This window comes from Cryptosporidium sp. chipmunk genotype I (assembly GCF_004936735.1).
Source record: "Cryptosporidium sp. chipmunk genotype I strain 37763 chromosome Unknown contig_17, whole genome shotgun sequence".
Lineage (NCBI taxonomy): Eukaryota > Apicomplexa > Conoidasida > Eucoccidiorida > Cryptosporidiidae > Cryptosporidium > Cryptosporidium sp. chipmunk genotype I.
The window spans coordinates 55,787-79,468 of record NW_027125614.1 but is presented as its reverse complement, the minus strand read 5'-3'; the positions used below and the strand labels follow the sequence as shown (position 1 = coordinate 79,468).

General features: G+C 33.6%; 10 protein-coding genes across 10 annotated transcripts; 8 read left to right on the top strand and 2 right to left on the bottom strand.

The window, feature by feature from the left end:
• Positions 1-892: 892 nt before the first annotated feature.
• ELE39_001262 (uncharacterized protein) lies at positions 893-2,491 on the top strand (the record flags this gene model as incomplete). The annotated part of the gene is made up of 1 exon (XM_067344301.1): positions 893-2,491. One exon carries the CDS (start codon positions 893-895, stop codon positions 2,489-2,491), a length of 1,599 nt encoding a protein of 532 aa, XP_067200339.1.
• A 372-nt stretch (positions 2,492-2,863) lies between these two features.
• On the top strand, positions 2,864-4,285 carry ELE39_001250 (pre translocase Sec61; the record flags this gene model as incomplete). The annotated part of the gene is made up of 1 exon (XM_067344289.1): positions 2,864-4,285. The coding sequence occupies one exon, from the start codon at positions 2,864-2,866 to the stop codon at positions 4,283-4,285; it is 1,422 nt and encodes a 473-aa protein (XP_067200327.1).
• A 1,697-nt stretch (positions 4,286-5,982) lies between these two features.
• ELE39_001239 (splicing factor RRM domain containing SC35-like splicing factor) lies at positions 5,983-6,843 on the top strand (the record flags this gene model as incomplete). Its single annotated transcript, XM_067344278.1, has 1 exon — positions 5,983-6,843. The coding sequence occupies one exon, from the start codon at positions 5,983-5,985 to the stop codon at positions 6,841-6,843; it is 861 nt and encodes a 286-aa protein (XP_067200316.1).
• A 1,073-nt stretch (positions 6,844-7,916) lies between these two features.
• On the bottom strand, positions 7,917-9,659 carry ELE39_001228 (putative transmembrane; the record flags this gene model as incomplete). The annotated part of the gene is made up of 1 exon (XM_067344267.1): positions 7,917-9,659. One exon carries the CDS (start codon positions 9,657-9,659, stop codon positions 7,917-7,919), a length of 1,743 nt encoding a protein of 580 aa, XP_067200305.1.
• A 578-nt stretch (positions 9,660-10,237) lies between these two features.
• ELE39_001217 (n-terminal acetyltransferase) lies at positions 10,238-13,417 on the top strand (the record flags this gene model as incomplete). The annotated part of the gene is made up of 1 exon (XM_067344256.1): positions 10,238-13,417. One exon carries the CDS (start codon positions 10,238-10,240, stop codon positions 13,415-13,417), a length of 3,180 nt encoding a protein of 1,059 aa, XP_067200294.1.
• Positions 13,418-14,206: 789 nt separating this feature from the next.
• ELE39_001206 (phosphoglycerate kinase 1) lies at positions 14,207-15,611 on the top strand (the record flags this gene model as incomplete). Its single annotated transcript, XM_067344245.1, has 2 exons — positions 14,207-14,251; positions 14,397-15,611. 2 exons carry the CDS (start codon positions 14,207-14,209, stop codon positions 15,609-15,611), a joined length of 1,260 nt encoding a protein of 419 aa, XP_067200283.1.
• Positions 15,612-16,017: 406 nt separating this feature from the next.
• ELE39_001195 (uncharacterized protein) lies at positions 16,018-17,514 on the top strand (the record flags this gene model as incomplete). Its single annotated transcript, XM_067344234.1, has 1 exon — positions 16,018-17,514. One exon carries the CDS (start codon positions 16,018-16,020, stop codon positions 17,512-17,514), a length of 1,497 nt encoding a protein of 498 aa, XP_067200272.1.
• Positions 17,515-17,657: 143 nt separating this feature from the next.
• ELE39_001184 (uncharacterized protein) lies at positions 17,658-19,742 on the bottom strand (the record flags this gene model as incomplete). Its single annotated transcript, XM_067344223.1, has 1 exon — positions 17,658-19,742. One exon carries the CDS (start codon positions 19,740-19,742, stop codon positions 17,658-17,660), a length of 2,085 nt encoding a protein of 694 aa, XP_067200261.1.
• An 898-nt stretch (positions 19,743-20,640) lies between these two features.
• On the top strand, positions 20,641-22,395 carry ELE39_001173 (eIF-3A like translation initiation factor that has a WD40 repeat-containing beta propeller; the record flags this gene model as incomplete). The annotated part of the gene is made up of 1 exon (XM_067344212.1): positions 20,641-22,395. The coding sequence occupies one exon, from the start codon at positions 20,641-20,643 to the stop codon at positions 22,393-22,395; it is 1,755 nt and encodes a 584-aa protein (XP_067200250.1).
• Positions 22,396-22,885: 490 nt separating this feature from the next.
• ELE39_001162 (uncharacterized protein) lies at positions 22,886-23,665 on the top strand (the record flags this gene model as incomplete). Its single annotated transcript, XM_067344201.1, has 1 exon — positions 22,886-23,665. One exon carries the CDS (start codon positions 22,886-22,888, stop codon positions 23,663-23,665), a length of 780 nt encoding a protein of 259 aa, XP_067200239.1.
• Positions 23,666-23,682: the final 17 nt, after the last annotated feature.

Here is a 23,682-nt window from a genome sequence, read left to right as displayed (position 1 = left end):
GTGATACACAATTTATGGTCAACTATTGTAATATTATTACTATTTATATTTTTAATTTCACTATTATTCTGCTTCTTTCAAAGAAAAGAGTGGAAGCTATATTTTTGTTCAAAGTCAGATGTAGATCAGACAGCTCATTATAAACTGATGAATAATATACTGTTTCTGATTGCTTGTTTATTCTTGTGCATTTTATTTATTCGATATGATCGGCATAGTTTTGTTTTTTTTTTGCATGTTTGCATGCAGGCATGCAAACATGCACTTCTCTGGGAAAAGGGTGGGGGTGAAGTGGCTAATTTTGAAAACTTTGTTTATTCGGTTTTTGAAACAAAAAAAGAATATTAGAACTAGAGACAGGAAGGGAAGATAAAATAGAGTGAGATAAATAGATTAGATATATACATCAAGTAAAAAAAGTTATGAAAATAACTTTTTTTAATTAATATTATTCCGGCATCACGTGTCAAAATATATTAATATATAATTAATAATTTGTACACAATAAAAAAAAAAAATAAAGTTAAATTCCGGTATAGATAATGCACGGGAAGTGAATTCTAATGTATGCTTAAATTAAATTAATGCTAGTTTAAGGGAAATTATAAATAATGGTTAAGTAAATAAGGAAAGTAGTATTATTTTTTGTGCTTTGTTTTTAAGGGAATTTCAGTTTGAATGTTTAAGTTTTCTATTTTTCTAGTTTTTCACTAAAATGTGAAAAATTTGATTTTACTTAGTTGCAATATACACACTAAAAAAAATTGTATGAAAAAAATAATTTTCAAATATTAGAAATTAACACACGACAATTTTTTTAAAAAAGGTTTAATGAATATTTAAATATTTATATAGTAAGAAGATTAGATAAAAAAAAATATTAAATATTAATATGCTGGATTTTGATGATGGAGTAAGGGATTTAGTGAAAAGAATAGATAATGTGACAATTCAATTGGCAGGACTGTTTTGTAGCCTTGAAAATGAGCTATTAGAACTGTATCATTTGTGTGGAAGTGGAAATGAGAAAATTAATCAGGGCTTAAAAAAGTCTGAATTTATTGAAGGCATGAAAGAGCTGTTAAAAAATAGTTTATTGAACAGCCAAGAAAATATTGATGATGAGTATTTGATAGCACTGGATAATTCAGTAATTAGTTTGGAGACTTTGACTTCTGCGCTAGTGGGGACAAAATGTTATGTAAACTGCAAAGTAGTGAATGAAAATGAAGGATCAGGTGATTTGGAAGGGATTTCAAATTCATTTGGAGATTGTAATGAGCTAGGTCTCAGTGAGATAAATGAAAATAGCAGCTTAATAAGACTTTGCAGGAGCGTAAATAGGTTAACAAAGCATAGAAATAGGATTGAAAAGTATGATGCTGAGGTGAATAATGAGTTAGATAAAATTAAGAGAGATAAGACAAGAGAGTTGGAGAATAAACTTAAAGAAATTGAAATCAAGCTTAGAAGCAAAGAAGCGCTCTGTTATGCTCATGAAAAGCAGATTGAATACTTAAAATGTGATTTAGAAGAATTGAGTAAGGTCAACAACAAAATAATATCCCAGATTCACTTTCAAGAATTGAATGGTGGAAAAAATCAGGAATTTGAACAATATATAGATACCGAAAAAAGTTTATGTCAATCTCCAACGGATGAAATTAGTTTATATTCTGACAAAGATGACAAAATTGAACGTATAAATGTAAATGAAAATAGTAAAAGAGAAAATGAAAACAAAATCACTCCTCTTAAAGTAGAGCCAATTAATAACTTTAATCAAGTAATTAATTGCCAGACTACCAGAAAATATGATAACTCAAATCTGCAGGAAACTTTTCGTGAAGAAGATTTAGACATACTAGAGCTAAAGGATCAGATTCAGATCTTGCATCTAGACCTTCAATATCTTAAAGAAGAAAATTGTAGATTAAAATTACAACTTGAAAAGGTAGCAGATGATTATTCTATATTACCTGAAAAAACCTTACCAGATGAAAGCGAGGTTCTGTATGATATATTGCTGAACAATAGTTACTCAGAAAAATGTACAGAAACTGATATGGACATATTTAATAACAAACAAGTTATCTTCAAGAATATAGAAAGGATTATCAATATTTCAATTTTCAATTCACTCCCAAAACTACAAAAAACTAAACTAAAAAAAATTGAAATTTCTAATTCAAACAAAATAAATACCCTACCAGTACAAAAAAATCCTAAGCCATGTCTGGTTATGTGGGAGCCTATTATTGACTGCTCTTCAGATTTATCATCTACAATAAATACAAATAACAACATTATACCACTTCCAATATCATCATATGGACAGTTTAGAAAATCCAGAAGAGATGGTAGAAAAAACCCTGCCACAATAATAGAGGAAAATACTCTGACTAGAAAAACTACTCCTATAAATAGAAATTCATTCTACTGTGATTTAGAGAAAATTATTAAGAAGAACACTAAGAAACAAGAATCTTGAATTAAACAGGATTTCTGTGGCTTTCTAGATTTCTTTTATAGCTCATTTTTATATATATATTAAAAAAAAAGCTTCATACTTATGCAGTTATTTTTAATTTACTATTAATTCTATATTAATCTGATTTTCTGTTGTTTCTTAGTTTAGTTCTTGCACCCATTTACACACAATACGCCCGCCAAAACAAATTGATGTGAGGGGGCCAAGAGGGCGGGTAATGTTGAGACGTATGGATATTTGTTTTGGACCATGAAGAAGAGCTCAAGGCAAGAGCGCGAGGGTATACAAAAGTGAGGGGTGGACGAGCAAAAACACGAGACTAAAGTTGAACTTAAATTACATTTATAGCTTGAGAAGCTAAGTTAAGAGAAAATGGCTAAGGGATTGAGATTTTTGAATTTGATTAAGCCAGCTCTGTGCGTTATCCCTGAGGTATCGTCTCCAGACCGCAGAGTGCCTTTTAAGGAGAGAGTTTTATGGACTTTGATATCTCTATTTGTCTTCTTGGTATGTTGCCAGATTCCACTCTACGGAGTTTTGAGCAGCAAAAGCTCGGATCCATTCTACTGGGTTAGAGTTATTTTGGCATCAAACAGAGGAACCCTTATGGAATTGGGCATCTCACCAATTGTTACATCCAGTATGGTTATGCAGTTATTAGCAGGAAGCAAGATCATCGATGTTGATCAGAGCTTAAAAGAAGATAGAGCTCTTTTCCAGGGAGCACAAAAGCTTTTTGGCTTACTTATTACATTAGGAGAAGCTGTTGCATATGTCATCAGTGGTATGTATGGTGATATTAGAACAATTGGTGCTTGGAATGCAATTTTGATCATTATTCAGCTCTTCTTTGCTGGTGTTGTTGTTATTCTTCTTGACGAGCTCATGCAAAAGGGATATGGTCTTGGATCAGGTATTTCTCTCTTTATTGCTACAAATATCTGTGAAACCATCGTCTGGAAAGCATTTAGCCCAACAACCATTAATACCGGTAGAGGAACCGAATTTGAAGGTGCAGTTATTGCTCTCTTCCATCTTCTATTCACAAAGCCTGATAAGATCTCTGCACTAAGAGAAGCATTCTACAGATCACACGCTACAAATATGACAAACTTGCTAGCAACTGTATTGGTTTTCCTTATTGTTATCTACTTCCAGGGATTCAGAGTAGATCTTGCTGTTAAGTATCAGAAGGTACGTGGCCAGCAAGGCTCCTTCCCAATTAAGCTCTTCTACACCTCGAACATCCCAATAATCCTCCAAACTGCACTCGTTTCTAATCTATACTTCTTCTCTCAGCTGCTTTACCGCAGATTCAAGTCTAATATGCTTGTGAATATTCTTGGGCAGTGGCAAGAACTTGATGTTGGTGGCCAGTCTATTCCAGTAGGCGGTATCGCCTATTACATTTCCCCTCCAAACTCTTTGTTGGATGTGGTTTCTGATCCAATTCACACCTTCTTTTACATATCCTTTGTCTTGATTTCATGCGCTCTTTTCTCCAAAACTTGGATCGAAGTATCCGGCTCCTCTGCAAAGGATGTTGCAAAACAACTCAGAGACCAGCAAATGATCATGAAAGGGTACAGAGACAGCTCGCTTGTTCAAGTCTTGAATCGCTACATCCCCACTGCTGCTGCCTTTGGTGGTATGTGTATCGGTGCGCTCACTATAATAGCAGACTTCCTTGGAGCCATTGGTAGTGGAACTGGTATTTTACTAGCTGTTACAATAATTTTCCAGTATTATGAGATGTTTGCTAAAGAGAGAGAAAATGGGAACATTGTGTTTTAAGCTAGAACAAGTACTAATGGATCCTAATTTGTTTGAGGATTTTTGAACTTTTCAAAGCCCCATAACACAGAAAATTACCAACATTTTGATACCTCACAAGTTTATGAAACTCAGCTGGGACTGTGTTCTCAGGGACTAATAACCTCAACTCGGTGAATATTTTAAATTTAGAATCAAACAAGAATCAAAGAATCCCATGGGTTCAATAAATAACTTTGAAGAGCATCTTCAGCCAAACTGTCTTTTTAAGACTATTAAATTACTTAATACAATCTACCTAGTTGTTGTTTTACTTTAATCTATAATATATAGGTATTAATTATTATTATCATTTATCCTCCAAGTTCTTTGCTTGTGTATTTAATGTTTGTTCTGTCTGCGTTTTTTTTATTACATGTTAATACGTAGAATACGGTTATTTTTATTCAAGTGGAAATTACGTAAAAAAAAAAAAGAAAACATGAATTCAGTATTATTCAATTAAATATTTAGTTAAAAGGAAAGAAAAAACAAAATGGTTTATTTTTGTTTCAGTATCTTCATTAAACATTAAATTGTTTAAAATTGAAAAAACATAGTTGCATGGAGCTTTCTTTCTCTAACTTAAATTAGAAATTTAAAAAAAATGCATGCAATAGAAAAAAATATTTTTCAGGGTATAGAGTTTTCGACCTGTAGCCGAGTTTAAGCTAGAATTATTAAAGGCTTATTCGAAGAATGCCTATAATTAAAATGTAAAAAAAAGACATATATTTATTCTGTACTTAACTTCAAGGCTGGAATAAAGAGGACAGAGAACTTGGAGCGAATGAGTATAAAACAAGAATTGTAACTAAAAGACGCTTGAAAATTTCTATCAAAATATTGGATGCGTATTTAATAAAAACAACCCAGAACATAATTTATAAAGGGGTAATATATGTATATGGAAAACAACTTGCTAAAAATATAAGTTAGTTCAGTATTACGTATATCAAATATACGTTTTAAGCAAATGAAGTATGAATATTATATATAAATATATAATATTTATATACACTAAATATATTTGTATTTATTTATTTATTACCTAACTGTATTTAAATATAAATAAATAATATACAAAAATGAATTAAAATATATAGTAAAATTATCCAATGTAGAAAGAGAGAAAATTAATATATTTAAATATATATGTATATATATTAAATATATATACATTTAATAATAGTAATACATATTCAACGTTAACTCAGTACTATATAAATATCATTATTAATAAATTTATTATTTAAATTTAATAATAAATAATTAAATACATTTACAAATAATTTATTATTAAAAACAGTACAAAGATATATATATCTGTATATAAATCCAATATTTACAAATAATCAAGCTATTTTATTACACAACCTAATAGCCTATATATACTTAATAATACTATTTACGATGATTGAGAGTAGCATACGTAATGTAATGCGCCTAATTTTTAAGGGTTTACTATTAATTTTAAATAGTGGAAGTTTTGGCGGGTTTTCCCGACTGTAATTATATGCCACTTGTGTATATAGGCTAAACAAGTAGGATTAATTTAATTGAATAAAAAAACCTAGTAATCAATAAAAACTTGTTATCAAGAAGAAACAAACAAGGAGTTATAGACTGTTGAAGGAGGTGTTGTTGTAGCTAAGTTTTACAGCACTGTCGATTTTCGAATGACGTTCTCAGTAGAGTTAGGCGATGATGGGATTGGTGGTGATAACTCGACAAAAAAAGTATATATAGATTACAATGATGGAACAGATGAGAATAGAGAAGGGGACGGAAAGATTGACGATTCTAAATCCCCTTCAAGAGAAAGAGGTGTATCTGATGATGAGCAACGAAACACCGAAGGAAGGAATGAAGATAGTAGAGAATTAGCTGAAGAGAGAGATAGATCACGTTCTCGTGAAAAGTCAGAAGTTGATGTATCTGAGGGATGCAGTTTACTTGTTCGCAATTTACGCTTTGAGACATCTCCTGGTCGTGTAAGACATCATTTTGAGAGATATGGCCCGGTGAGGGATGTCTATCTTCCTCTTGATTACTATACCAGAAGGCCCAGAGGATTTGGCTTTGTGGAATATATGGATCCAAGAGATGCGCAGGACGCTGTTAACCGGTTGGATGGAAGTTTATTGGACGGAAGCACTATTCGAGTTGTTGTAGCACACGATCGTAGAAAGAGTCCAGAAACAATGAGAAGAATTCAGAGAGATTCGGGAAGAGGCCCCAGAATGGGAGGTCCTCCATCCCGTTACGATCATCGACCTTCTGGAGGCTATCCTCCAGAACATGGTTACAGGGGAGGAAGATACAGAGATGATTATTATGGTGGAAGGAGACAAGGTGGCTATCGAGATGATGATAGGAATTACAGGCCTAAGAGACGCTATTCAAGCAGAAGTCCTAGTTACCATTCACCTAGAGGAAGGAGTGTTAGTAGGTCTCCATACAGAGGCGGAAGCATAAGTAGAGAGCACAGTCATTCGATTAGTCGTGACCCATATCAGGGCAAGAGATACCGAAAATAGCGGACTTGTCTCGAAAAAAAAAATTACTAGAATAAGAGAATATGAATTTGACTGATAAGACTTTGAATAAGAGTGTGGTTCCGCGGTGACTGATATAATTAATAGTGATGTTTATTGTGTTAATTTTTTTAACTTGATGCCCGAAAATTGAAGAAGAGACGCTTGTGATTTTCAGTATAAGGGGTGGAAGATGCAGGATAGTCTGTCATGATGGTTGATGTTGTGAACAAAAAAAAAAAAAGAAAAAATGTGTACAAGTTTGAATTAGGTGTAGTGACCCCAGGGATTACAGATTTCCATGATTAAGCAGGAAATGAGAAAAAGGAAAGAGGTGATCTCACTTAATCGCTTTTTTTTAATTCGCTAAGTGCATAAAATATGTGATTTGTAATCTGTTCTTCAACAACCATGAGCATGGACGAGTGGTAGAAAAATACCAGTAAATATTATTATTATTATCATTTTTGTCCGCTCAAATACCAAAAGTACAAGGAATAATTGCTAATTATTTAGGCATTTCGGATACGTAGATATTACTGAATGAAAGATTGGGCATTTTCGGTAAGGAATAATTGGCATCAGTTTGTTCCATGCCCTATCTATTTAATTTAGCTGTTAAAATCCCAATATAAAAACAAAAAAAAAATTAATTTTTTCTTTCACTTATTTTTTCTTTGATTGTTTTATCCTTGAGCTTCATGTGGAAGGGTGTTACGTGTCGGGGGTCGGAATTTGTAAACGTGTGGGGGAGATAATGCATGCATGCAAGACCTGCTGGTGCAAAGCTCGCACACCGGTATGCAGGGGAATTTGGATGGAACTTGTATAAGAGTAGTACAAAAGAAGTATTAAGAATAAAAATGAGGAAAAAAAGTAGAATAGTAATATGGTACGATAGTAAATGACAAAAGCAGAAGATGAGAAAGAAATTAGACAAAAATTGAGACAGTTTAAATGGAAAAAGGTACGAGTATAAAATAATAGTAATTAATATTTAAAGCTGGGTAATTCTATGTTGCTGGGGGCAGAATAAAAAGTATAAATGAATTAGTATAATTTGATAAATGAAGAAGTTATGCTTCAGAATGATGACTAGATGAAGGATTAGATTTAGGAGAATAAATAGATTTTTCTTTAAAGTCTTCATTTTCTTCAGATTTAATATTTCCATCAGAATTATGGTCACTAAATGACTGAGGGTGAGTAATATATTGATTTCTAGGATGGGAGATTTGTTTAGTTTCAAGAGGTAAAAGTCCGCTGATATTAATAGAAGAATTAGTCATGGAATAATCAATCAAAAGTTGCTCACAATTTGAAAGAGCGATATTCTTTGCGGAAGAGAAGTCTTGGTTATTAGCTTGGTTAAGTCCATTACTATTAATTTGGTGAGAAGAAGTTGGGGTACAGTTAGTGTAAGTAACAGTACCAGTAGGAAGGAAACTATTAGAGATATGAAAATCATTATAATTACTTGCAGAGTATTTTTTCCAGAGAAAATAGACTCCAGATAAGAAGACGATGAAGAAGAGTACTGAAAGTAGGAAGAGTGTGGCTAAAAAAGAAACCACATTTCCCATTAAGATTGGGTGGTTTCTAATGGCTTCTTTCCAAAAAGGGAGCTTTGTTTGAAAAATAAGGTGACTTTTTGAGATATGAAGAGCAGGCTTCATCTTAATCTTTGCTCCACATAGCCTGATATGCGTTTCAAGTTGGTTAAAATTAAAGGGATGTTTTCTTTGAAGAGGAAAGTTCTCAACAAGTTTGACGCTGACTTTGCTTTCAAGTCCTAGTCCTAGGGAATTGATTTGTAGGCCAAGCAGGGAGGGGATAATAGAAATATATTCTTTGAATTTCAAAACAACTTGAGGTAAATATTCAATGGCTGATGTTTTCTTGAAACTAGCAAGGATTTTTGAAGAGCTATTATTATGAATATCAGTTTCGTGGTTAAGATTAAGATGTGGTTCTAAGCACTGGATTAAATCTAGAGAAATCCGGAAAGGAGTAATATTAATATTATATTGACTCGGGAAGTAAAAAAGCTCAACAATAATATCAATTTCGTTTCCAAGGATCTCAGAATTCATTCTATTTCCAAATCTAGAATCAACATGCTTGTGAATAATTCGACTAATTCCTTCATCAATCCCTTTATAGTACTTTTTCCCCTGGTACCAGTTAAATGTAACAAAATTATAAACCTTAGAAGACCAATAATCCTTCAAGTGCATAAGATATCTCAGAGATCCAGTATTAATCTCGCTATTGCTTTTTTCAGTGGACACATCAAAGTTTTCAATAAATTGTGTTTGGTTAAGTAAGCTTTTATTAAAAGTTGAGTGGCTTTTATTACCGAAATATTTGTACCTCCAAGTAATGTTGTTAAAGTTCAGAAGGGCGGAAGCCTCAGACTGTTCATACATTAACTGTCTAGATAATTCATTACTGTTTATAAAACTGCTATATACATTGTCTTGGTAACTCCTTCGTGATAAGCCTGGAGTTGAATTTGGAAATTTATTAAAGGGCTGATCGTTATACAAAAGATTATCTGGCATAAATTGAGAAAGGTACTTATTTTGAAAATCAAAATTTATTGGAAATGAAATAGATTTTGGAGGTATCCAATACCAATAAAATACAAGATAAAATATCCATGTTAAACTGAAGATTGTACAACTTAAGAATACTAAAGCAATAGTCAATGGAAAGAAATACCTGGTTACTCTTAAAGACCAATATACTAAGCTTGCACAAGTATCAATAACTTTATATATGCCTTTTGAATATCTGTCAAAAATCCTTTCAAACATTACAGCTTGTTTTTTTTTGCAACTGACGAGTATTATACTAAAGACTTTGGCTGGCTGACCGCTCTTCTGCTAATATGATCATGAAACCCACGGAATATGATACCTGTAAACTAAGAATCCACAACAAGCTTTGATTAACCTCCTTAAAGCTTTTTAATTTAATTCTCACATGAGCCCGCTCAAACTTTACTTGGTTCAAACTTATTTTTTTAAATTATAGCCCAACAACATGAAAAAAAAAATGGTTTTATTTGGCGGCACAGGTTGAAGTGTGGTTGGGGGTTTGAAAAAAAGGTTATTTGGAAATGTAAAATTGACATTAACTATAAAGGAGTTGAAATTTGAAGAGCAATTGGAAATATTAATATTGTGATTCTGTTTAACTCAATTTTGCAAAGGGTTTTTTTGTATATTTCGGTAGAGGAAAATCACTTTTTACAGGTTCTGAAACAATTTATAGTCTACATTAACTAGAAATTCAATTTTATATTACCATCTAATTGACAAAGTTGGAGATTAAAAAACTATAATTTCGTGGGATAGAGTGAAAAAGAAAGAAATAAAAGTATAGGAAACAGATGAGTAAGGAAATTCCAAGTCTTACCACTCTTAGTACAAGAGATCAACAGCAGTTTAAGAATATTGTTCAACTGTATGATCAAAGGATATATAAACGCTCACTTAAGCTTACTGATGCAATGTTGAAAAAGTATCCCAAACAGGGAGATTTGTTGTCAATGAAAGCTTTTATATTAGGTGCAATGCATCCTGAAAGTAGAGATGAGAAGCATAAAGAAGCATACGAATGTGCAAAAGAAGCAATCAAACAAAATATGAGAAACCCCATGAGTTGGCACTGTCTTGGGACATTATACAAGGGAGATTTTGATTATAATGAGGCAATTAAATGCTTTAAAACAGCTTTGAAATTTGATAAGGAAGATTTGGTAGTTTTGAGAGATTTGGCTACATGCTTTGCACAAATACGAAATTATCAAGGCTTTAGAGATATCCGAAACGAGATCAAGAGAATTCGTCCTGACATCAGGACCAATTGGATAGCTTCTGCACTAGGGAACCATTTCTGTGGATATATTAATTCGGCAATTAATTGTTTATTATCCATTGATCGGTTTGGTTCTTCGGATGATGGTAGTATTATTTCAAAGAGGGTATCTGTGGATGAAAACAACTATGGAGTTTTGTTCTCATTTTTAGAACCTTTTCAAAGATCTGAGCTACTTTTATATTTTGTGAGAGTATTGTTGGATGGAAAAAAGTACCAACAAGCTTATAACTTTTTAAGATCAAATAAAGAATTTATTCTCGACAAGACTGATTACTATACTATAATGGGGAACCTCTTGATCAAGTGTAACAAAAACTATACTAAAGAGTGTTCTGAATGCTTTAACCATCTTCTAGAGCTTTATCCTGATGATGAATTTGCTTTATTTGGCTGTATGATTACAAACAAGTCTCTAAAAAATGTAGTATTACCTCCTCCACACATACCAACTCACCAAATAAAAGGATTTGATCTACATGGAGGTGAGGAAGATAAGGGTGAAAATGTCTCATTTGGAAATGAACCGGTAATTCCAATTTGTGGTATAGGATCCAATTTTTTCCATACTAGAGGTACATCAGGTATAATATACTATCCTTTACTTACTAATGATATTGTTGGAAGAAATATATATTTAGAAAATAAGAAACTAAGTTCAAAAGAAATTGAATGCGATTATGGCTATAAGGCATCCATTAATATAAACAATCAAGTTTTGGAGTTTATAATTTATGAAGATGATGAATTAACTGAAAAGAAAATTGAGCATGAGAATTCCTTAAGAAGGATTGGACAGTTTTTCAAGGATAAGAAGTCTCAGTTCCCAAATAGTGATACTATTTTAAGGCTAGAGTTAGCATTTTCTAAAGGAGAGGAATTTCTTAGAAAATTTAGAATTTACTTAAAAAACAAACTTGGAAGCAGAATTACCGGCTTAAAATCTTTAATTGGTTACTTGATTAAATTTGACGCTAAAAAGAAATTCTTAATTCATTCAGAATTGAATAAGACTGTAAATGAATATGAACATTTATATGAAAATGGTGAAATTAATAAAAATGAACTGATTACTTTGTATTTTATATATTCACAACATTTGGATTGTATGGGCCTTCCTTTAGAAGGACTAAGTTATATTGAAAAAGCTTTGAAATTGGATGATACAAAACCTGATGGATTTAACATTAAACGGAGACTTTTAAAACATCTTTATAGATTTGAGGAGGCAACTAAAGCAATTGATCATGCAAGATTGATGGATACAAACGATAGATATTTGAATACTCGCACAATTTGTGCTTGTTTGGAAAATGGAGATTTTGATAAGGCTGAAGAATTATTAAAAAAATTTATGACACGTATATCAGATCAGTCTAAATCTAAAGAGAGTGAGATTTTTACATCAAATGAGACAGAAATTAAGAGTTTGCAGATGATTTGGTATGAAAAGAGGGTTGCGAAGAACCGGGAATTATTGGATTTAAGTAGGGACGGTTATGTGATTACTTTTGATCATTATTTAAGATTATTGGATTCAATGGAAATTATGAAGACTGATCAGTATGATTATCATTTGTATTGTTTAAGAAAAATGACTTTATGTAGGTATCTTGATTTCATCAACATGCAGGATAAACTATTTTGCAGTTCAAATTATAGAAAAATAAGTATCATATTTTGGAGAAAAATTTGGATTAATATTTCCAGGATAGTTAATGGTAAATTAGAACTACCACAAATCAACTGTCAAAAAGATAAACAAAAGAACAAAAATAAAATTGATGATGAGAATGAGAACTTAAAAGAGACTTTAGAGTTTATTAAAGACCTTGAAAAATGTTGGAGAAAATCCCATGAGATTATTCAGAATTATAGAAAGGACTGTATATTTTATACACAAAGCTTCATTCCAATATATATTCATTACTACTGCTCACAGAAGATTCTTGGAAAATTATCTTTAGAAACTTGTATTTTGGTTTGCAGTAAGTCAATTTACAGAGCATATACATTGGAGAAGTCTTACATTAGAGAGAGTCAAATAGGAATTTTCCCTGTTTTGCTGGTTCATTTTTACACCAATATATTCAACTACATGAAAAATGATGGTGATAGCATTTCGAAGGATTTTGGAAATAACATAATAGAGACTATTATTAAACAATTCCAGAAATTCACTGGCGTTGAGAATTTAAATATTGATAATCTCAATACTCATTTTCATAATTATATTTCATCTATGAATTTAAATAACATAAGTGACATTGAAAGTCTTTGTAATTTGGTCAAGATTTCAATAATTAATGGAACATTTAATAATATTGAGTCTTATCTTGATAGTTTTGATGATATAGATGATTTGAACAAATTCTGTGGAATATTTAACCAGCAAATCACTAATTTGGTAAAATTGCTTGTAATTAGATCACTTATATCCAATAATTCTGACATTGAATCTCTAAATTTGAAACCATCAAACTTCTTGATTGAGAATTACTCTTCTTTTTCCAATTCTAAATTACTAAATAAGATTATTAGCTCGTATGATATAAATACCAGAAAATTCACAACTAATAATCAAAAAAGTGACAATCCAAAGTTTATACTGCAAGTTAAATACTTGAAAGATCAAATTTCAAAAGAAATCACGGAAATATCTGATCTTCCCGTTCTTGCTCTGTCCATCTGATAATAATTAAAATTACAAATAGTTGGAGACAATGTGAAAGAAAAACAAATAAGTAAAACATTCAACTATATTTAATACTAATATACTTACAATTTCACATTTTTCAATATGTACGACACTCAAGTATCACATTAAATTCGAAATCTCACTTTAATGTGGGTTCTAATATCGTTATTGTATTCTTAAAAAATTTACTGTCGCACCATATACCATACTAAATAAGCATTAGTGTGAAACTTAACTCTGTAAAGAGTTAAGTTTTCTGCACTTAATTATTTAGTTCAACAAGCTAGTGCATTTCTAATTTTATACCGTTCTTTTTTTGTACTTTAAATCACTCAATTTCTCTTATTTAAAAAATATAAATGTATATAATGACGTGGTTCTTCCCGCCAAATCGCCACTGTTATAGTAAGCACTAGTTCAAGAATTTTTTTAATAAGTAAACTCGAATTGTTTATTTGGCTTCATTTTTGTATTATATTTTTTTTTGCCAAAATGCAAGGCTAGAATTTAGTTGGTAAATAGAGGCTAGAAGGATGGAGGAGGAAAGAAAACAATAAATAAAAGCCTTAGGTGCTCGGATTTTAGTAGAATATTTTCCCCGCATGTGCGAATATAGCACACGTGTTCCCCACAGATATTTTAGCATGCAGAATATGTGTACACTGCAATGTTAGATTTTTATTATTGGTAATAATAAATAGAAAAATCTGTTTCAATTATTATTTATTTATTTTCTAGAGAATTTTTTTTCAAAGTTTTTGAGTTTGTATACTCACTGGAAAAATGGATCTTTCGAAGAAGCTTAATATAACTGATATTGTATCAGAGGTAAGTTAATTTTTTATGGAGTGATTTGTTGGGCGCTAGGAGGAAGAGAGTGAAGGCAAGAATTGTTGCCCGTACAACATTTTGGAACTAAATATTGAATTGATAACTAACTATTCCTTTTTTCCCTTATGCTAAATTATTATAGTTGAAAGGCAAGAGAGTATTCATTAGAGTGGATATGAACGTACCAGTAAAGAATGGACAAGTTGCCGACAAAACTAGAATAATTGCAAGTATTCCAACAATCAAATATGTTTTGGAGAGTGGAGCGAAGAGCGTAGTTTTGGCTTCTCATTTGGGTAGACCAGATGGACAAAGGAAGATGGAATACTCATTAGGAGTAATAGTTCCAATTTTGGAGGAATTATTGGGTAAATCAGTAATCTTTGCAAAAGACTGTGTAGGTAAGGAGACAGAAGAGATATGCAAGGATCCAGCAGAGGGGAGTATTATTTTACTTGAGAATTTGAGATTCCATTTAGCAGAAGAAGGTAAAGGAGTAAATGAGAATGGCGAGAAGGTGAAGGCAACTCCTGACGAAATTGAGGCCTTTAGAAAGTCATTGAGCATGCTGGGCGATGTCTATGTGAATGATGCTTTTGGAACAGCACATAGAGCACATAGTTCAATGGTTGGCGTAGATTTGGTTCCAAAGGTTGCCGGCTTGCTGTTAAAAAAAGAGTTGGAGTACTTCAGCAAGGCTTTAGAATCTCCCACTAGACCATTCTTAGCAATCATGGGAGGAGCCAAGGTTGCTGATAAAATTCAATTGATTAAGAATTTGCTCTCAAAGGTTGACCGAATGATTATTGGAGGTGGAATGGCTTTCACTTTCAAGCAGGTTTTGGATAATATGCAAATTGGTAAATCTTTATTTGATGAGGAGGGAGCCAAAATTGTTAAAGAGATTATGGAGACAGCCAAGGAAAGAAATGTTCAGATTTTGTTACCTAGTGATTTTGTTATTGCAGATAACTTTTCTGCTGACGCAAATGCTAGAATTGTTAAAGATTCTGAGGGTATTCCAGATGGTTGGATGGGCCTTGATATTGGGCCAGAATCTTCCAATTCTTTCAAGGAACTTATTCTCTCTTCAAAGACTATTGTTGCTAATGGCCCTCCTGGTGTATTTGAGATGGAGAAATTCTCAAAAGGATCTCGCTCCATGGTTGAAGCACTTGTTGCAGCAACAGAGTCTGGCTCCATCACAATTGTGGGTGGAGGTGACACTGCATCTTTGGTTGAAAAATGCGGATCAGCCAATAAAGTATCACACGTTTCTACAGGAGGAGGAGCTTCTTTAGAACTACTTGAGGGGAAGTTATTACCAGGAGTTACTTCACTGTCATCCAAATCTTAGATTATTTTCTGTAAAATAAAAGAACTTTCTAAAAGCTCTCATTTTTTTTCTAAGTTTTTTCTAAAACTTTACATGTGAATTGCATGCATGCATTTTTGTTCGAAATTTTGTTTTTGTGGGCGGCTGTATGTTGGTAATTTGCATGTTTGTGGCGGGAAAGCGGCTAAAGGAAGGCTGGAGAAAATAAAATAACAAATTAATGATAATAAAAGTTTATAGAAGGACAAATAATCATTGATTTAATTCAGATTAAGGTAGAAGCATAAGCTTGAGTTAAAAGAATTGGTTGGAAATAAAAGAAACATGGTTATTCAGATTAAGTATTGAGTAAAAGAAGAAAATCGGCAAATTAATGAAAAGGAAGTGAGAAGAGGGGAAAATACAAGATAAGTAAGCTAGCGCGACAATGATTAGTAACTTTCAAGAGTATTTGATGGACTCAGAAAGAAGCCATGAATTGAGCTTCTCAACCGTGCTGGATGAAATAATTATCTCAGAATTGATTGAGGATCCAAACATCAACTTACAAAATTGGACATCTGTTCCAAAAATGAAGATTGGGCTTTGTAATTATCTGGAAATAATGGACAAATTAGGAGAGATTTTGTTTTACAAGTATTCCTTAAATATATTAGTTTTTCTGTTAATTCAAATAATACAAAAAAATACAACAAATATTTTGGATTACAATAGTAAACTTGATACCGTCTTAATAAACTCAAATATATTTATAGATAATTCTTGGAGCTGTTATTTATTAGTTTACACTGTTGGAGTTATTTATTCAATTTTTGTATATAACAAAGAACAGTATTTATGTAGATTTCTATTCTTTCAAAATGATATATTTGATCACAATCAATTAAATGGAACATATAATATTTGGTGCATTATTATGGGTATCCTAAGTAGATTTCGTGAAATGGTAGATGTTATATTTTTCAGTTACTTATCATCACAGTACTTGAAACTTTCCCAATCAGTTTTGTTCTTTCTGGTTCGTTTAAGCTTCTTGGTTATCCAAGTTAGATCTTTCCTAGCTGCTGGAAACATAATCTCTAGTTTCAATGAGATCACTAATACTCAGAATCCTGAACAGACTTCATTGCCTGCGCCTCAAAATCTCCCTTCCTCCTCTTCCTACTATTCAACAAGTAAAACTGACTTTCATCATAATAAAGTTCATATTAGATACCAAGAAGTGAACCAACCAATTTCCCAAATCTCTCCCTCGTCCTCGTCATCATTCCACTCAACAAAATCCCAAGAACAAGAACAAGAACAAGAAATTGTTAGGGACCAAAGTATTGATGCCTGCCATAATGAAGAGGTTAGTAAAAAAGATCCTCGTAATTTGTGTAAACCAGTTCCTACAAACCTCCCTTCCTCATCTTCATCTGTATCATTGTCATCCTTCCTTTCAGCCCTTCCGAGTGAGCACCAAGACAGTTTTTTGCTTTGCAGGTTTTCCCAAACTTTTTTCTCACAAGGGTTAACCTCCTACTTTTATTTTTGTGGTGGTAACTTGTTTAAAACAATTCCAATAAAATCTATCTCACAGGATCAACAGAGCCAAACCAAAATAAAGCCATTCAAGATTCTTCAACTTGCGGATCTAGCATTTTACCTGGACTTGTTTTCCTTAGAAAACATTTTAAACCGCCTTTACATTTTAAACAAGCACAAAGAGACACATGAGTTTAATATTTCTACATATTTTTTATGGAAGGTACTTTCACATGATCTGATTATCGATATCTGCAAGCTTTTCTTTCTTATATTTGTCTCAAGATTACCCAAGATTTATATAATACTAACTTTAACTATTTCCTCACTCAGTATTTCAAGCTTATTCTTTCATCTACACGTAAATAAACAAGTGATTAGTGACGTAATAAGATGATCATGAACATATAAAACTTAACTTAAACTAATTTTTTTCTTCTATATAGGGGGTATCTATATTTATAAAGTGTGCATGCATGCATGCAAAGAAAATCTCTAGTAGCTTTGCCAAGTATTAGAAATTCAATTTTTGGAATTAAATTACATTTTAAAATTACATAAATTGATGTAATTTAAAATAGCATTTTGGGTCTTCTTAGGTAACCTGACTGAGACTTTAGAATTAGATAATCTTGATTTAGATTTGGATCTGTACTTGGATGGTATCGAGTTTTTCAATATACTCTCCTCTTTAAGCTGATCAATTTTAATTAAGTACTTAAAGTCTTCAAGCTTTACATTCCTCAAAAGCCACTTCTGAGTTCTTGAAACAATTACCATCTCTTTGGTCTGCTCATCGTACTCATCTGGGTCGCTTCTATCTTTAATTCGAAGATCATCAGGGCTTTGACTTTGGCTGTGATTGTGGCCATTACCGTGAGCATTCACAATTTTATGCAAATAGAGATCATGATCATCCTCGATATTCCCCTTACTACAGATCATAGCTTGTTGGCTCCTTCTGGTACCAGAGCCTAAGTTCGAATCCATCATATAGTCAGCTCCTTCGTGTTTTTCCCTTGATGCTATTTCCAGGTCGCTATCCTGAGACCTGGCCACCTTACCACCAGATGCTGTCTCGATATGATTCTTATTAGATTCATCAGAATTGTTGCTATTAAGTCTCAAAATTATGTTTACCATATCATAGTTACAAAATTTGGGGTCCAATTCACTTCCTAAAAACTTTCTAGATGCCCAGTCAACTCTCTGATAGCTTGCATTCTCCAATCTCTTCCAAAGATTCTTGATCATATAAGGTACCAAATTGCAATAAAACTTTGAGATCTTGTCAGACTCGAGCTTAAAGCCCAAATTTTCATAGTGTTTGATCTTCGACTCCACAAACTTATTTATTTCATCCTCTAAGGTAAACTCCACGTTCTGAAAGCTCTCTCTTTGGTCCAAGTAATCTTTGAACCAATTCTTTGAGTGTATGATCAATGCATCCTTTGAGATCCTCTGTCTCTTGCAAAACTCCGTTACCATACAATGAAATTTACCGATATTGAATGATTCGTCAATATAAGGAGACAAATACCCCAAAACTCCCGTGTTTTGTCTGTGCAAGAAATGTAAATAGTCCCAAACTACCTTCTCTATAGGGATATTGTAGTTCCTTATGGGATTCGAATGAGCCAAGTAACTTTGTTGGGATGGTTGGGTAAGTTGAGATGGCTGAGATACCTGAGAAGATTGGGATGGCTGGGACGGCTGAGTAAGCTGAAATGTCTGAGACGACTGCGAAAATTGAATCTGTTTAGGCGGTTGAGCAGACGACTGAGTTTGTTGGGCAACCTGAGACGGCTGTGTAAGTTGATATGGATGAGAACTACGAGAAGGTTGTGAGTGCTGGGAAGATTGAGAATATTGGGGAGAGGGGGATGGAGAATGCTGGATGACCTGCGAACTTTGAGAGTACGCACCTCGTGAAGGGTATTCATTTAATTGACAGGCCTGGAGTGCTGGTGACGATGGAGGAGATGGAGATGAAGATGGCGGTAAACTGTGAGATCGAGAAGATGTTTGAGATTTAGCAGAGTATTTCATTTGTCCCTGGTAAATGTTTTGAGGAATTTGCTGTATCAAATTGCCCTGGTACTGAAACTGAGATTGACTTGGGTTGGAAACAGAACTGTTCGGGTTTGGATGGCTGTAGTTGTGGGGATTTGGAGGATGGATAGAACTACGAGGATGAGAACTTGAATTATGACTCTGACCATTGCTATAACCATTACCAGGATTGGAACCCATCATAATCAAGTTCAAATTTGAGTTTGAATTGGAGTTAGGAAGAGAATTAGACGAGGACTTTAGACTGTGGCTTTGGTAGCTTTGACTCCCAATTGAGGACTGACTTCCGGCCAAGCTTCCTGTATTACTATTGCTCTGTGTTGCACCTCCCAAGTGATCCATTCTTTGAGAAGACCCTCCTCCTCTCATTTCATGATCATCTATCACTGTTTGAACGGAATTGTGATTATTATGCTGAATTTCATGATATTCTGTATGGTTATTATTTAGATCTTGAAATACAATATTAAGGGTACCGGATTGATTGTAAAATCTTCTATCTTCATATCCCCTATTGTTGCTTCCCCTACTACCATTATTACTACGACTCATCGTTTGATTGTAAGAGCAATCTGTTCCCCTTCCTATTTGAGAACTTTGGCTAATTTCTCCAGACTCAACTCTATACTAGATGAACAAAACTTCAGCACTGAATTAATGCTGGATTTTCAATATACTTAGATATGGGATATATTACTCAAAATTTAAAGTTACCCTTACCAAGTCAAGTCTCAGATCTATTTATTTTTAGTGATAGTTTCAAGAGCAGTGGTATAACCAATTATTAAAAATAAGAGAGTTATATAACTGCCTAAATTTTCAAATCATAATATCCAGATACTTTATATATATTTATATTTATAGAGTAAAAGACTGAATAGGCAAAGATAGTGACTATGAGACACAAAGAGTAAGATCAAACACTGGATCACAACCCCCTATTAGATTTGTATATATATATATATCTATATATATACAAATCTCCTATTTATTCTCAAATATATTATTCACTATTACTTTGATTACTCTCTTCTATTCTTTATTCCTCAACTTTCATTTATTGTCTGTGCCTTATTTCTCATTCCCACTTTATTACTATTTAAGCAGGAGACGCCGGGTATACGTCTAGCAAAACCAATAATAAATAATAGTAAAATAGGAAAAAAAAGGAAAAAGGCTTGGGGAGAGTAAAATAGGAATTCCTGAGAAAAGAAAGTGGAGAATTGCGAAGAAAAGAAGAGGAAGACTTTAGGATTTTGAACTTTGATTATTTAGCAGAAGGAAAGTACGAGATCACGAAGGTTAGAAGGAAAGAGAGTGGGAGTCTATAGGGGAATAATAAAAGGTATAATAATAAGAAGGAAAAATTTCAGGCTTAAATAGAGAAAGATTTTTTTGCACTGGCTCTGGTTGTATTGTAAGGAAAACCTGTCGAAATTAGAGTAAGAAGATGTCGGGAGCGGTGGAATATGACGACGAGATAGTATGTTTGGGAAAAGGGGGAGTGTATAGACTTAGAGGAATGACAAAGAATGAGGTAATATCAAAAGAATTAATAGTTAGCGATCCAATTCCATTTTTAGAGGGTGTTGAAATTTATTCCCAAGAACCCCAAGGAAGAGGATACTGCTTTGTACCCAAGGACTCAAAAAATTCTGTTGTATTAATAACAAAAGAAGGTGAAGTTAACAAAGAAATTAAAATAGATAGTGATTTTCCAGTTAGAAAGTTGCAGTATTCCCCATTGGGAAGCTATTTACTCGTTTTAACCGTGTTTGAGCAAGGGAAGAATGAAAATAATCTTCGAGTTTACAAACTTAAGGAAAAGGAGGTTGTAAGATTGTTATTTTCTTTCCCTTTTAAGACCAACAGTGCAAAGGTTCTTAGTACTTGGCCTCCATATAGATGGAGCAATAACGAGATTTTTGTATTTAAAGTTCAAGATACCAGTGTCTCAATATTCAAAGGCGATACTGAGAGCCTGGAAAATCCTATAGGAACTTTAAATTTCTCAAAAAGTATACAGCTGTCAGTTTCTAACGAGATTGATGGAAGTCCTTCGGGAGAAGAAGAATCTAAAAGTAGCAGCTTGAACTTTACAGTGGTAACTCCTCAGTCTGCACAAAATATGGATGTATTCGTATATCATGCTGAGATGGATAGCAAAAAAGAAATCCATCTTAGCTCAATTGGGCAGGTTTGTGTAAAGGAGGCTCAAACATGCCAAGTTTCTTGGAATAACTTGGGAGACGGTATTTTAGTGTTTGCTCAAATTGAAGGTGAAACTTTGGGAAAATCTTACTTTGGATCTTCAAGTCTACACCTGCTTCGAATTCAGAATTCCAAGACTGTAGTGGCAAATAGCGCCTGGAAAGGAAACAAAGGAGGAATTAGTGATCTTGAGAATGGAAATGGGAATGATGGTTTTAAGACTTCGGAGAAACTGAGTCTAAGACATCAAGTGGTTGTTCCTCCTGAAGAAGGCCCTGTGAATGATGTTGCCTGGTCTCCGACATCTAATGAATTTCTCTTATGCAAGGGAATTATCCCTCCAGAGCTCACTCTAAATAGTGGGATTGACGGCTCTCCCAAGGTTAGCTTTGGGAAATCCAGAAGAAACACTATTAGATGGAATCCTTCTGGAAAATGGTTTGCGTACGGAGGGTTTGGAAATCTTGCAGGAGATCTAGATATTTGGGATCTCGATAAACAGAAACTTATTGGTCAAACCAACGCTTCTTGCTGCATTACTCTTGAATGGTCAGTTTGTGGAAGGTTCCTCCTGGCTTCTACCACCTCTCCCAGACTTAGGGTGGACAATGCCATTCGAATCTTTAGATACAATGGTGACTTACTTAGAAGAGTCAACTTTGACACACTTTACTCGGCTTATTGGTCCCCAAAGACGGCCAAATATAGACAGTCAGTGAGATACAGATCAGTCTCTCCCGGAAGGGAGTTTAACTCAAAGCCTCAGCCAGAAAAACAAATCTACAGACCAAAGTGGGCAAGCAGTGGGTTTGCTGAGAGAATGAGGGCTGCAAGAGACTCCAATAACATCCCCACTGTTGTTAATGTGCAGCAAAAGCCTAAGAACGAGTATGTTATTCCTGGGCTTCCAACACTTGAAGCCTCTGCTGCAGCTGCAGCTTCTTCTAGACAAAGTAACCACCACCCAAAACAAAAGCATAAATCTAAAAAGTAGTGAGAACTCTGATTCTCTCTTCCTACACTTTAACACCGCTTACGCTTTTTATAGTTAGTCATTGCAAACAAACAAACAGGCGCCACAACCATGCATGCAATGTGGGGAGCCGGTATGGCATAGGGCGGGCTTTCATTGAGCCCCCATAAGTATAATTTTCTAGAGCCTTGCGAATTTTTTTTTTTTTTAAATTTAAGGGTGGAAGTATTGGAGAAAAGAGCGGATATACAACGTTAAACTTGACAGAATTCTTTAATAGTGAAAAATTGCCTTTTTACTGTGCTTATTACACGAACACACACCGTCACCACCCATCCTTTATAGAGGCTTTGTTCTTGTAGAAAGAGAAAGAGAGAGGCTGGCACCAAAGGTTTAAAGGAAGAGAAATTGGAAGCTACTGGGTAGGGCTTAGTAATATAATATCAGTTGCACTCTCACCCAAGTAAGATTCTGGTTCTTGTTGATTTTTTGGATATTAATGTAAGAAAACATGAGAGTTTCGAGATATCACCGAATCCTCAATCAGTGGATTGGAAAGACCAAAGGTTTTATTATTGACGAAAATATAGATGCTAACACAGTTCAGGTAGCTGGAGAAAGTAAGGGGAATAGGAATAAAAACAGTGATACAGAATGGGGGAGTAAATGGAGAGTGGGTGAGGATGAAAGTGACAATAAAAGAGTAGAGAAACAATTAATTGGCGTAGTTTCGAGTATTCCCTCACTAACTGACGTAATTAAACCATTTGGAGATCTTCCAAATGAAGTTTATATGGATATTATGAGCAAATATAAGTGTTTCTTGCACGAGCTCAAAGTCAAATTGATTGAGATCTTTCGTATTAACTCGGAAAAATTCAAGATTCAGTATAAGTTAGACATAGTTGATGAGAGATTAGCTCTAGTTGAAGAGCTTGGACAGGAAGTATATAAACTATCAGCTGTTGATCTTGCTAGAATACACACCCAAAAAGATAAGGAGGAATGTCTGATGGTTGATAGATTGGTTCCAGTTGTTGAAAAGGCCAAATCTCTTATTATTGCAGAGGAAGAGAAATTTTTGCTTGAGTTAAACTCAAAGCTTAGAACAAATCTTGATCAGCTTACCAAAGAGTTTCATGAACTCCAGAACCAAATTTCCCAAGTTGATAAACAACTCAAAGAGGCTGATGAGACTTCTAGTAGCTTTATTGCTGATGCTATTGAAACATTCAGAAAATGGTCGGAAAATGCAAAGGAAGTTATTAAATCAGTGGAAAGAGCCAATTAATTTTGGGTTTTTTGAGT